The sequence below is a fragment of the Hyperolius riggenbachi genome, chromosome 3, assembly GCF_040937935.1.
Source record: "Hyperolius riggenbachi isolate aHypRig1 chromosome 3, aHypRig1.pri, whole genome shotgun sequence".
Classification (NCBI taxonomy): Eukaryota; Metazoa; Chordata; class Amphibia; order Anura; family Hyperoliidae; genus Hyperolius; species Hyperolius riggenbachi.
In genome coordinates, this window is record NC_090648.1 from 146,594,617 (window position 1) to 146,608,535 (window position 13,919).

A 13,919-nucleotide genomic window follows, 5' to 3' on the forward strand; every position below is an offset into this window, starting at 1 on the left:
CTGGATCCTTTGGTTGATTGGTAGCCAGTGAAGAGCTTGACAGAGAGAATCAGCAGAGGAAGAGCGAGAGGAGAGAGAGTCGAGCAGCAGAGTTCAGTTACAGATTGGAGCGGTGCTAGTCGGTTAGTTGGAAGTCCACCAAGCAGTATATTGCAGTAGTCCAAAAAAGATATAATCAGTGCATGTACTAACATTTTGGTTGTGACGTGTGAGAGAAAAGGACGGATACATGCTATGTTTTGAGTTGGAGGTGAGAGGAGCTGGTTAGGGAGTTAATGTGAGGAATAAATGAGAGAGAATAATCACAGGGAATTTGCAGATAAATACAGACTTAGTTCAGCATGAACTGTTCAAGTAATTTAGATGCAAATGGGAGAAGTGACACTGGGCGGTAGTTGGCAAGTTCGGTGGGGTCTAGAGATGGTTTTTTAAGTAGTGGTGTTACAACAGCCTTCTTGAGTGAGGATGGAAAATTCCAGTGAAGAGGGATAGGTTAAACAGCGATGTTAGGGCAGGGATGAGGGATAAGGATAGCTGTGGAATGAGATGGGATGGGATCCAAATAACAGCCGGTTAGATGGGATTTGGTGATAAGAGAGGAGAGAGAATGAGTGGAGAGAAACTGGAAAGAGAGCAGTCAACAAGAGAAGTGGAGATGGAGTTTGCATGGGAAAAACACCTGTTTTGCTAGGTGTTACTTCCAGTTTACTGTAATTTTCTTTTTCTACAGATATTCACTGTTGTAGAAGAACTAAACCCTGTTCTGGGCAGTCACATTACTTTGGCATTACAAGATAAAGAGCCTCCTGCATGCGCCACACAGGGAGTAAATGTACAGACAGACTCAGATACTGTCCATCACGTGTTGCTGAAATGTCTCAGTGCGGCAGAACCGGGGCAAATGCTTCTGAAACATTGTGTGACACACAGGGTGCCTCTGTTCAGTGTGTTGGCTACTTGTGTGCAGGTAATGAAATGTAATGTCAGTAGAGCCTATATTATGCAGCTGAAAAGATGCATCAACTCCCGAGAATGTACTGCAATGCGGTCACATCAGTTGGGCGCTGGGTGGTGCCGCTAACTGTAAAATATCGGTAATTTAAATTACCAATACTTTACTGTGCATTACCTGGCACCTATTTTAACCTTAACCCTCTGCCTTACCTTATTACCCACCCCCCATAGGTGCCAAACCTTCCACCGAATACCTAACCCTAACTTACTCTGTAAGTGCCTAAAAAGAAGACCCCCTACCAAATGCCTAACCCCACCGCCCCATGTAAGTGTAAGTGACTAACCTAACCCCCTCCACTAATGCCTAACCGTAAAGTGTATCAGAGATGGTACACTAGGCTCAATTTATACTTAACTGGTGCTTCCTCCAGCCCCCTGAGCAGCGCCGAGTCCCGCGCTGTCCTCCTTGGCCCCTCTGTTCTGGCGCTACGGCTGCCGGTAATCTGGTCAGTCGCTGCCAGTCGAGGTCTTTTGCGTATGCGCGGCTTGGTCATGCACGCTCCCCCGCCGCACTCCTGTCCCCTGGAGAGTTCTGCACCTGCGCAGTACTGCCCATTTGATGTTACAATACATAAGAACAGTTCCTGGCTTCTTTTTTTATTGCTAACCTCATGCATATGGGTGACTGCAACTATAATGCTGACAATGGCAGTAAAGGTCTGTGAATTTAGATGGTCTTCTCTTAAACATTTTTCCAATTTAGGATACAGATAGTATCTCCTGCCTGTGTGCTTGGATTGTGACGTCAGTGGATGCCGCTACTTACTTGGAGATCACACAAACATTATCGCCTCCTGCAGATAACAAGTGGAACCTGGAGGACCTCACACAGATCTGGAATTTACTGCTTGCAAGAAGTGATTACAGAACTTTGCACAAAGCGTTCAGCATATTTCTGGAGGTATACATCTGCATAAACCAAGGTTAATTGCAACAGGATGATCTAGTTTGGTTGACTGCAAATAACTTAAAGGGAATGTCCAAGCAAAATAAAAAAATGAGTTTCACTTACCTGGGGCTTCTACCAGCCTCATGCAGCCATCCTGTGCCCTCGTAGTCACTCACTGCTGCTCCAGTCCCCCGCTGGCAGTCGGCGGGACGCATTGCGTACATTTTTACGCATTCCCGCTAGTGCAGGAACATTAACACATACATTTTTACGCATTACTGGTTCAATGCGTACATTTTTACGCATTGAACCAGTAACGCGTAAAAATGTATGTGTTAATGTTCCTGCACTAGCGGGAATGCGTAAAAATGTACGCAATGCGTCCCGCCGACCTCCGAGGTCGGCAAGCTGCCAGCAGAGGACTGGAGCAGCAGTGAGTGACTAGAGGGCACAGGATGGCTGCATAGGGCTGGTAGAAGCCCCAGGTAAGTGAAACTCATTTTTTTATTTTGCTTGAACCTTCCCTTTAAAGCAGAGCTCCAGCAGTGCAATGTGATGGCATGGGGGGATATTTTTGAATTTTTTTTTTTTAAAGGGTACCCGATCTCTTGCGCAGTACACAATAAATAGTCTTTATTTCACATATAGCTGCTGAAGAGATCCACTGCTCTGTGCTCTGTGTTTGTTTAGCCAGATCAAAGGGTCTAATTAATTCTTAGCAGCTGTGACAAGAATGCAGAAGCATAGCCACCTCTCTCTCTCTCCATAAAGTAATCACTGAGGCTTAACCCCTGTTGTGCTCTAAGCAAATTAAATTATGTTCTAAAAGTTTTTTTAGGATTTCCATAAATTGTATTGAGGAAACATTTTTGTCCATAAAGGTTATCACGCTGAAGCTAATCTTTAGGAGCAGAGATGAAATTCTAAATTTAGTTCCACTTTAACCTTTTGCAGGTTGTCATTTGCCAGGAGTGCGCCTAACAGCAATTTGAATTCTTGAAAGCAGAGTTCCTGTTAATGTGCTACCTGATTGTATAATAGTTGACTAGTCCACAGTAGCAGATTCCAACTTCCTCTCAGGTGGCGTGCTAATAGAAAATTTTGTTGAAAAGGGAGACTTAGGCCTCTTGCACACTTCATGCGATTTTAATTTTGATTTTACATGCGATTCCGATTTGCAATTTTTAATCAGTACTGCATGCTGCGTTTCTGCATTTTTTGGTATCGCAAATCGGATTTGCATGGGGCCTAAAATTGTAGCCCAGCTGTACTCACCTCCACTGCTGTGATTTGGAGCTCTGCTGTGCTGAGTGTAGTTTTTTTTTTTCCTCACCATTTCTTTTTGGTTTTCAAAACAAACTACATGCGATTCTGATTTTGTATACGATTCGATTTTTGATTCCGTTTAAAAAACATAGCAGCATGCTGTACTTTTTAAAATTAGAATAAAAAAATCGGATGGTATACAAAATCTGAATCGCATGTAGTGTGCAAGAGGCCCAAGCTACTCTTTCCTAGCTACAAGGGAGTACACTTTCTACTGAACTGATCTTCTGCTTAGTCCTAGCCTGTCAACCTAGGACAATACAACAAAAGGTGTCCATAGAAGATAGTGGGTTTGCAGCTTCAGATGTTCCAGTTGTGAAGTAGAGAGTAAAATGTTCCTTACTGCGCTCAGCACTTAATGAAATTCAACAGTCACCAGATAGTCGCCACCTCAAACACAGGTGGCTCTAGTGCTTAATTATACAACCACTGGCTCTTTCAGACAAGATACAGTATATAATCCAACTTCTTTGAAATTCCAGAATGCACTAAAAAGATGAAAACACTGATAATGTAAAACTGTAGATAAAACCGCTCCTCGCGCTATAAAGAGTTACACTCACACATCCAACCGGGCAGTACTCAGGATCAAAGATGCGGCATCCCGCTAGGACTCCTGCTCCCGCTGGTACGGCGCACCCCACACTAGCACACAGCGGCCGGCTACTACCTAGTAACTGGATGGCGTCAAGACGCTCTGGCTCCGCATCTATGTTTGGAATCGTGTTTGCCAGGGAAATTCATCCAGGCGTATTGTTTGCAATAATGTTTCTCAGCTCAGGTGCACTTTATGAAAGTACTAAAAAAATGACCAGACACAAGTTAAAGCACCTTTGTCCACTGTGATTTCAGGAATGTCCTCTGCTCCTCTTGTTTGAAGCATTTGATCTATGCATGGAGTACAAGAATTACTCCGACGCTAAGGAAAAATTACAAGTCTTCCAGGAAAAAATGGAAAAGGTATACCAGCTGTAAAATGTATTGTGATTGAGTTATGTTATCTTCTGTAAATTATAGTTTTCCATATTTTGCATGTGTTATAAACTGCAGTCAAAACAGATTTTAGATGATATGATTCACACGTGTATATTTAAAGTGGAAAAACATACAAAACGTATAAAATGATGTACAAGTTGAACATTTTTGATTGCACTTGTATGTGGTTGTCTTGCAGCTCCAGTCCCTCGATGACTCTATTGCAGCCATTCCAGTTGTGTGGCTTCAGTCCAGAACATCTCACCTCCTGGAGCTTCTCCTACTCCAGAGCCGTACCCTATATGAGCTGCAGAAAGTCCTGCAGCTCCTGTGTGACAGCACCATGCTATGCTGTGGTAAAGAGATGTACATGTGTATTGAGCTATGATCACATTGTTATCATCTGATGATGTGATCATGTTTCCGCTTCATTTTCTAGGTGTAGATTTAGACAAGCTAAAGCTTCTCACTGAAATCTTGGAAGACCAGCCTTTCTTCATTAGCAAGGATCTTCTGAGCAACTACAGTCCTGCAGCTCTGCAGGTAGAATGTCAGCGGCTACTGCAGGTACTTCTGGATGGAGGACACTTCTCCCTCGCACATCAAGTAGCAGAACTGGCTGAGCTGTCCACTGACAACCTAGTTATAGAAGAGGTAAGGCTGAGACAGCCATGGGCAGAGTTTATGAGGAAGTCAAATTATCTCCTTAGTCCTGTTTTTAATGTCTGCATAAACAGCACTAACCATCATGGGCTTCTTTTATTGGTGTATTTCAAGTGTGTGGATAGGTATAGTTTACACTATTATTGGTTTATCTGCATTCCTCCCCTTGGATGTGGTAAATATTGCTTTCTTCTTTCCTCTCGCTGTGAGAGGAGAGATATCAGCAATAGGGATGGTCAATGAGATGCAAATAATTTTGAGTTGATGCAGGATTATGCAAATTTATGCAGCTTGAAGATGAAATCAAATCAAATTTTACCTCAACAGGATTTGATTGGTTTATATTTCAAACTGCATACTTTTGCATACAAAGTTTGCATAATGCTGCATCAACTCAAAATTATTTGCATTTCATTGACCATCCCCAATCAGCTACAAATACAGTGTTCTGGTCAGTTGCATTAAAGAGAACCAGAGGTGGAGACATACATTTAATAAAAAATGATGCTACCTGATTTGGGGGGCTTGTTGGGTCAGGTAGCCGCCATCCACACCGCTCTGCGCCGCTCCTGTGGCCTGCATCTCTTCACTTTCCTGACCTCTGGGGTCACGACGCTGGAAGGAGAGCGAGATGTTCTCTCAGCCTGCAGGGAGGGGGAGGAAAGGCCAAGGAGAGAGAGCTTCCCTTATTCCCACAACCCCCTCCCCATGTTAATGCTTTCGTTTGCTTTGGCAATGCTAAATGTATTTGGTCCTGCCAATAAAGCTTTTTTGGATTGGCAGCATGGGGAAGCCTGCAAGAACGCCCCCAGTGGGCATTTTTAGCAGGGAATCCTTCTCCTCCTTTCCCCTCGAGATTAACGACAATCATTGTCGCCAATTTCGGGGGGGTTATAGCAGGGGGGGGTAGAGAGCGGCGTGGGGGGACACAGGCATGTCTCTGTGTCCCATCTGCCCTCTCACCGCACCGCCTCGGGTACATTTTAACATAAACCGCTATACAAAAAAATGCTCAATGCTCCATTGGTCCCCTCCATGGCTCAGTTTTGTTTTTGGCGACTGAGCCTGTCACGATCACTGCGCAGCCCTGGCCGCATGTGTTCTCGTTTGCGCTCCCGTCACCAAGAGCACCGTGTGTAGAAAACCTCTATTGCGCCTGTGCAGGACGCTCCCAGCGACAGGTGCGTGAGCAGGACATGCGTGGCCAGGGCCGAAAGCAAGACTGAGCCGTGGGCACAGGGCGACTGCAGGGGGATAGTAGAAGCCCCAGCTAAGTAAAACTGCCTTTTTTTATGACTTAAGTATTCCTTCAACCAGTACACTATCCAGCTGTCTAGATTTTTGGCCTTATTTCCCCTAAGGCTAGATTCACACCAGACATAAAAATGGAGAAAAGCAGATACATGTGTCAACGGATTCTATGTTATCATAACAGAATATCTGTTATTACTGTTGCTGTAATGAAACGCAAAGTCCTGTCTTGCATAACTTTATGCTGCATATGCTGACGGACACAGGCATGGGTCACAGACCAAATCCTACTGGAGGCAATGTCATCTAATGTCTACCATTCATTGGTCGTTCTTCTCTGGTCTCTTTTCTCCCCACTTATCTGTAGCTTAGCAACATCCCTGAAGGCAAATCAGTGGCCACCGATGAGCAATAGTGAAAATCTGATTGTTTGTTTTTATATTAAAAAATACAATCCGTTTAATAAAATGTTTAAAAGGGATGCAGACACCACGTCCTGTTGCTTCCATTTTGGTAATTTTTACCGGTTTTGCTTGTTATTTAGTTACATCCACCATGATGGTGGGACCTTCTCTTCTGAGTGCTGATTGGTTAGGTGACATTTTAACCTTCCTTTGCTTGCTATAAGGTAGACTAGAGGTTGGTGTTCAGGAGGAGGATAATAGTCAATGAGAGGGGGTTATTACCCGACTCCTATAGGCAGGGCGTACATCTCACAGGTATCACTTCAGTCCTCTGTGTACTTGCCAAGAAAAATATTTTAAGGTGATAAAATTGGCCCTTTTATGAATGTTTTAAAGGTCTTTGACATTCTCCTGCTCCACATAGGTTTTACAAGACCAACGCCTCCTGCAAGAGATTGGACAATGGCTATGTCCTCAGAGTCGGGTACAGTACTGGAGGAAGTGCCATGAAATTTTTAATGCCAACCACCTTTCTCCCCTGGAGGCATCCAGCTTCTTCCACTCTCAGGCATCCAGTCATGTCACCAGCACAGAACACTTAGCAGAACAGGTTGAGTCATTGGCAGAACAAGAACTACTACTCACTCTTGCTGGACACTGGCTCTCATTAGGTGATGGTTATCCATTGCAGACGCTAGAAGAGCTAGAACAACAAATCTGGAAGTGCCGCATTGAGCAGGAAGTCCTAGAGAGAAGTGGTGGTTCACGACTCCATTCTGATCAGTCTGCATTCACTCTCCTGGCTGCAGAGTTCACCTTTTCCAGCCTGCCTGCACTCAACACTCCTCTGCTGCTGGATGTCTCTACTCTTCCTCAACTTTGTGGTACCATCCAAGGAAACAAAGACCAAGCTTCTACCCGAATACTGAGCTTTCTCATAGACAGGCTCCTAGATGAAAGCAAAGTTCATGAAGCCAGCCGTGTCTGCAGGTACTTCCAGCTCTCCCATCGAGATTTGTGGCTTGTGCTGAGCTGTAGAGCGATGGCATCAGGAGAAATGTCGGTGCAGCAACTGCATCCCAACATCCAGGATATCCTTACTGAGGGAGTAGAGGTGAAAGAGAACCTGTGGAACCGCAGGAAGAGACTGCAGAGCTGTGAGTGCTATCTTTCAGAAATACAGTACAGCTGAACATATAGTACTCTTGAAAGAATTTACTGCTACCATTTCATGAAGATTTAATTTTGCATTTAAATGAGCATTTTTGACACTTTTAAAATCAAGCTATTCCTATTGGTATATGTGAAGTGGCTAATTTTATTCAGTTGGAGCAAATTTAAACCATTGCCTACAGAAGCTGATCATTTCCATTTCTTTAAATGGGATTATACCCCCAAAACCAATTTTTTTGTATTATATAAAAGAACATTTGAAAGCATTCCCACGTGTAAAATCATTTTATTTCAATTACAGAGAGCAGAAGCTTGCTTATCTCTAGTCATCAGCAAAGGCAAGAATCTCCCTGTGCCTGTGTCTTCACTCTTCCCCCTCCTTTTCTGCTGAAGTGACTCAGCTTGTTGCCAGGTGATGTGTCTGTTTAGCAGAGGGAGTGGGGCAGAGTGAAGACACAGGCACAGGGAGATTCTTGCCTCTGCTGATAACAAGAGTTAAGCAAGCTTTTACTGCTCTCTGCAGTGAAAAGAAACAATTTTACATACTGGAGATACTTGAGAATGCTTTCAAATGCTCTTTTATGTAACTAAGAGTAGTTACTGAAATTTTAGTTTTGGGAGTACAATCCCACTTTAAATTAAACAAGGATCTGTCTGTACGCTTCTGCCCTTACTGAGGCAGATGTGTCAGTACCAGCTCAAAGAAAATTGGAGCAAAAAGTGAAGCAGTTGCTCAAAGTGACCAATCAGAATCCTCCATCTGGCCACCTGCTTTACTGTTTCTCTGATTTTTTTTTTCTTGCAGTGGTTTTGATAAATCTGCCCGTGTTCTTTAAATACTGTATTGTTTGTTCTGCGCCTAAGCTGTATATATACTGTCTTGCTTTTTTCTAAGCACACAGGAGAACATGTTGTAGGTTAAAGGGCCTCTTTGGGGGATGTTTTACCAAAAGGTGTGCAATAATTTATTGGAGCCAATTGTGGCTATGTCCTACCAGAAGTGCTTAATAAACAGTACAGATTATGTTTCTTACCTGGAACATCTGTATTATTCAGCCATATAAAAAATCCTGCAGGTCCCTCAATCTGTAAACAACTCCCATGTGATCATCCCTCCCTTCTGATGACTCATGCTGTCTGCTCTTACTCTACACCGCATGAGTCATTAGAACGGAGGGGTGAGGAGGGATCATATTCAAATCCGCAAGATTTAACTACTCCGTAGTTGATTTGAAGTTTGGGATTTGTATATGGCTGAAAGATGCTGTGCTCTTATTAAACACTTGTTTCAGGATGTAGCAGTAAATTCATCTTTATAAACTCACTACAGGGTCACTTTAAAACCAAGTCAAATTTCAGTGTCAGTGTGAAGTGAATACATTTACAGTGTAACATCTTTTACTTCAGTCCAGGAAAGTTATTTGGTGTTCTTTAGAACATTTCTGAATATTTGCCAACGTGTAGTTTTATGTTTTGTACTTTACTTTTACACACAGCATCCAGTGTGGAGTCTCCATCCCTTCAGAGCCCAACCAATCCAGTCACCACTTACCTGGAGATCCTCAAAGACACCTGCATGCATGGAAAGACATATTGTAAACAACTTCTCTGTATGTTTGAACTGAGTCAGGTAAGGTTAAATGGAGCAGTGGAATACTGTATGTTTTGTGTACGTGTATGTAATAATTATCACAGGTATTGTGTTTCATTACTTACCATCACACTGTATCTTTCTTGTAGGAACTTGAGTGCTCATTTTTGGAAGTCTCCTCCCGAGATCCAAGTGAAGTCCTGCGAACTGTACTGTCCAGTCATTGCTATGATCTTGCGGACAGAGCTCAGGCAGTGATCAGCTCACATGGGCTTCCTGCAGAGACTGTAGCACAGATAGTGGCTGAGGAGAGCCTTAAAATCTGGAAGACAGCGGAAAAAGAGGGAGGTTGGTGATGAAATGTACCAACTTGTTCAAGACTGAAAATCAAGAAGTCTTATTAAAGTATACTGAGTGCCTGGGTGCTCCCAAGTGCAAAAACTCCTCAAACGAACATCACCACTAAGAGAAGTTCATTAAATGTTTGGGCTTATGGGATTGCAGTAGGCTTCACCTACCTACAGGGGGCTTCTCTGCCCCCCCCCCCCCCCCCCCCCAATATGGAAGCCTCTATCTTCTGTGAAGTTCCTGCGGTGATATCCTGAGTCCCACGGCCACCACAATGCATGCCACGTGATGCAGTTTATTGATGTGGTTATATCACGTGATGCGGCTAGGAGATGTAATCACATCAATGGGAATTATATCTCCCAGCATGCATTGCGGCAGCCGGGGACATAGGACATCATCTGCAGTTCTGTGGTATAAGGACATATAAAATGGAGGCCTCCCGTCAGTAAGTAAATGCCTGTTCAACCCCAAAAGCCCATATAACGTAGCTCCCTGTGGGAGGGGTGGTTTGAAAACTTTTCAAGATGTTGTGTAACATTTTCTTTAAAACAGACATTACTTTATCTGGTCATATCGTAAGCAGTTACATTAATATTTAACCATTGGTCTAATTTTTGTAACCTATTGTTTCTCTGTCATTGTGTGCAGGACAAAGTGAAATATATAATCTCTCTGAGAAGAGGGCCAACTTTCTACAGCTTGCCAAACTGTGCCCTGATCCAACATTAGTTGGGTTAAATCTGCTGGAGCATCTGGAAACGGTTCCTCTCACCAATCTACACTGCAGTTAGTATTTCATCCAGTTATCATTGCACGCCTAAAATTTGCTATGAGTTAATTTATCTATTTTTTTTCCTACATGTCTACGAATCTGTACATTACCCTGTATTTTCTTAAAGAGAACCCGAGGTGGGGATCGTAGAAAGAAATCTATACACAGAGGCTGGGTCTGGCTATAGTGCCCAGCCTCTGTTGCTAGTTGAATCCCCGCTAAGTCCCCCCTGCGCTCCGCTCTCCCCCATAAATTACAGCCGCACTGGCGACATGCAGCGTATCGCGGCGAGCTGTATTTGCCTCACTAGTGTCACTTGCGGCGCTCCCACGCCTCCTGCAGAGCGCCGGTCCCCGCCCGTGTCCCTTCCCTTGCCGCTGATTGGAGGGAAGGGACGCGGGCGGGGATCGGCTCTGCAGGAGGCGGGGGGGGAGCGGTGTGAGTGACATTAGTAAGGTAAACCATGCCAGAGAGCGCGGCCGTAATTTATGGGGGAGAGCGGAGCGCAGGGGGCACTTATGGGGGATTCAACTAGCAACAGAGGCTGGGCACTATAGCCAGACCCAGCCTCTGTGTATAGATTTCTTTCTACGATCCCCACCTCGGGTTCTCTTTAAGGCAATGCCTTCTAATGAGTTTTCCTGGTCACATTTTAGTTATTGAGGTCCTCATCTCTGCACACGATTGCTTCAGTCTGACTTGCCACTTAGAGGGGATAGGGCGTGTCCTTCAAGCATGTCGCCACTTCACGGAGATGCATCTGGCTCCCAAACAGGAATATAGCCTCATGGTACAGTGTCTCTCCCTGTAACTTGTTTTATCAGCCTGCTATCTTTTTATAGGTTCCTCACAGTGCTCCTTCTTTCAGGTCAGGCTCCTGTCTGGGATTGGCCGATATAATGACATGGTTTATGTGTTCGATATTCTACATAAGAACCAACACTTTGAGGTTCTGCTGAGAAAACAGCTTGACACGGTGGGTTCAGTTAAAGAGACACTGAAGCGAAAAAAAATATATGATATAATGAATTGGTTGTGTACAATGAATAATTACTAGATTAGCAGCAAAGAAAATATTCTCCTATTTTTATTTTCAGGTATATAGTGTTTTTTCTAACATTGCATCATTCTCTAATTTGTGCAGATTACACAACACTCAGCATTCAAAATGATTCTTTCAGAGCAGTCTGTGAACTAATGACCTCTCCTCTGGCAGAGGAAAAGTAAATAGTTCAGGAACAGTTGAGATAATAAAAGTCAGAAGACAGCCCTCTCCACGACTTTGAAAGTCGTAGAGATTAATGGCTTTTTTTGTATAGAGATAACAACTGGAGTTTCTTAACTCTTCCTGTACTGGAAACAATTAGACTGATGTATCTGATCTTAATGTTTTTATTTCTTAGCTGTACTACACATACAAATCATAATATCATAATTTTTTTTTCGCTTCAGTGTCTCTTTAAGAACTATGTTTTACAAGAGTGCATCATGAAGCTTTTACTGGATGCTACTTCTTGCAGATTGAATTGTATTTTACTATTTCCTGTTCAGAAAGGTGGCCTACAGACTGCACTTCTGGAATATATCAAGCGTTGCCATCCTGGTGACAGTGAGAAGCACAACATGACGGCGCTGTGCTTCAGTCTGCACCGTGACATTGGACACAACCATGAGCATGCAGCCAAGATTCTACTCAAATTAATTCAATCCCAGCCTTGGGGTGAGTTTCTTTTGCTATAACTATGCAGTGCATCTCTGGGAGGGATGTTGCATGCTACCTCACATGCTAGAGGATCAGCTGGATAGTGTACTGGTAAGGATGCTGCTTTTGATGTGAGATTTGAGCCCTAAACCAGAATTCGTATCCCAGCACAAGCCAGTGCGTTTAAAGGATAACTGAACTGAGAGGGATATGGAGGCTGTCATATTTATTTTCTTTTAAACAATGCCAGTTGCCTGGCAGCCCTGTTGATCTATTTGGACGCAGTAGTGTCTGAATAACACCAGAAACAAGTATGCAGCTAATCTTGTCAGATTTGATAATAATGTTAGAAACATGCTTGTTCAGGGTCTATAGCTAAAAGTATTAGAGGCAGAGGAGCAGCAGGGCTGCCAGGCAACTGGTATTTTTTAAAAGGAAATAAATATGGCAGCCTCCATATACCTCTCACTACAGTTGTCCTTTAACATAAAAGGGCAACTGAAGTGAGAAGAATATGGAGGCTGCCATATTTTTTTTCATTTGTAACCTCTCCCAGAGCAACGCAGAATGAATCTACGTCCAGCAGGTGGTGCTGCTGCCCTGACTGGACGTAGACTGTACATCGCAGTAAATAGCGCGACCCCGCCACTCTCACCGCTCTGCACCCGCCGCAATTCGCTCGCTCTGCAGTCTATAAGATGGCAGAGCTCTATGAGCCGGCCCTGTCATCACTGTGAGCCAATCCCATTGGCTTACATTGATTGACAGGGTCAGAGGCCAATGAAAGCTGTTCCTGACTGGCGCACAGTGCTCTGACGGCAGAGAGAGGAGCCTGCGGCATGGACAGAATGGCGTGACTGGCGGGAGCGACTGATTATTGCTGCGATTCGTCGGTAAGCGCCGTTGTACAGTACCAGCAGTCTCTGGTCCTTAAGGGGGCAGAGACTGCTGGTATGGAAGTGGTTAAACAATACCAGTTGCCTGGCAGCCCGCTACTCTATTTGGCTGCAGTAGTGTCTGAATCACACGAGAAACAAGCATACAGCTAATCTTGTCAGATCTTACAATAATGTCAGACCCTGAACAAGCATGCAGCAGATCAGGTGTTTCTATGGATAAAAGTATTAGAGGATCAGCAGGGCTGCCAGGCAACTGGTATTGCTTAAAAGGAAATAAATATGGCAGCCTCCATATTCCTCTTGTTACAGTTGTCCTTTAACCTCCTGGGCGATAATCCCGAGCTGAGCTCGGGGATAAGCTGCCTCGGAGGATTTCTCAGCCCCTGGTGGGCCGATTTCCACACTTTTTGCTTTGTTACACGCAGCTAGCATTTTGCTAGCTGCGTGTACAAGCCGATCGGCGCCCCAAGACCCCGTGCGCAGCCTGGCCAATCACCGCCAGACTGCACTAAGGGGTGAAGCGGGACTCCCCCAGACGTGATGACGTGGATGACGTCATCCCGATCGGGGAAGCCAAACAGGAAATCCCGTTCTGAACGGGATTTCCTGTTTGCTCTGATCGCCAGAGGCGATCGGAAGGGGTGGGGGGATGCCGCTGCACAGTGGCTATCATGTAGCTGGCAATTTTTATTGTTTCGCCAGGGAGGTTAATGGACAAGGCTCCCTAATGATCTTGTTCACTGTGGAGTGACTGCAGCCCTGAAACGCTCCACCAGGAGAAAACCACAATATAAATGTTCTGTGTCTTGTCTGTGTCTGGTGAAGGAAGTGTGTGAGAGAGAAAAACAAAACTATTGTACACAGGTACACGGAAATGGATATAGCGCCGACATCTTCTACAGCACTGTA

General features: G+C 44.3%; 2 protein-coding genes across 2 annotated transcripts in view; one reads left to right on the forward strand and one right to left on the reverse strand.

The window, feature by feature from the left end:
• The window catches only part of CIAO2A (cytosolic iron-sulfur assembly component 2A), a 142,498-nt gene that overhangs the window by 77,769 nt on the left and 50,810 nt on the right, over positions 1–13,919 (reverse strand). The window contains exon 2 of the mRNA XM_068275079.1: positions 9,412–9,608. Coding sequence (XP_068131180.1) covers positions 9,412–9,451 — 40 coding nt within the window. The 5' untranslated portion in view covers positions 9,452–9,608. The remainder of the gene's footprint in view (positions 1–9,411; positions 9,609–13,919) is intronic.
• Positions 1–13,919, forward strand: part of SPG11 (SPG11 vesicle trafficking associated, spatacsin) — a 90,243-nt gene that overhangs the window by 54,546 nt on the left and 21,778 nt on the right. Inside the window, exons 26-37 of the mRNA XM_068275076.1 lie at positions 731–967; positions 1,718–1,915; positions 4,082–4,189; positions 4,404–4,560; positions 4,644–4,858; positions 6,947–7,679; positions 9,192–9,325; positions 9,436–9,634; positions 10,286–10,423; positions 11,066–11,199; positions 11,278–11,385; positions 11,961–12,129. Coding sequence (XP_068131177.1) covers positions 731–967; positions 1,718–1,915; positions 4,082–4,189; positions 4,404–4,560; positions 4,644–4,858; positions 6,947–7,679; positions 9,192–9,325; positions 9,436–9,634; positions 10,286–10,423; positions 11,066–11,199; positions 11,278–11,385; positions 11,961–12,129 — 2,530 coding nt within the window. The remainder of the gene's footprint in view (positions 1–730; positions 968–1,717; positions 1,916–4,081; positions 4,190–4,403; positions 4,561–4,643; positions 4,859–6,946; positions 7,680–9,191; positions 9,326–9,435; positions 9,635–10,285; positions 10,424–11,065; positions 11,200–11,277; positions 11,386–11,960; positions 12,130–13,919) is intronic.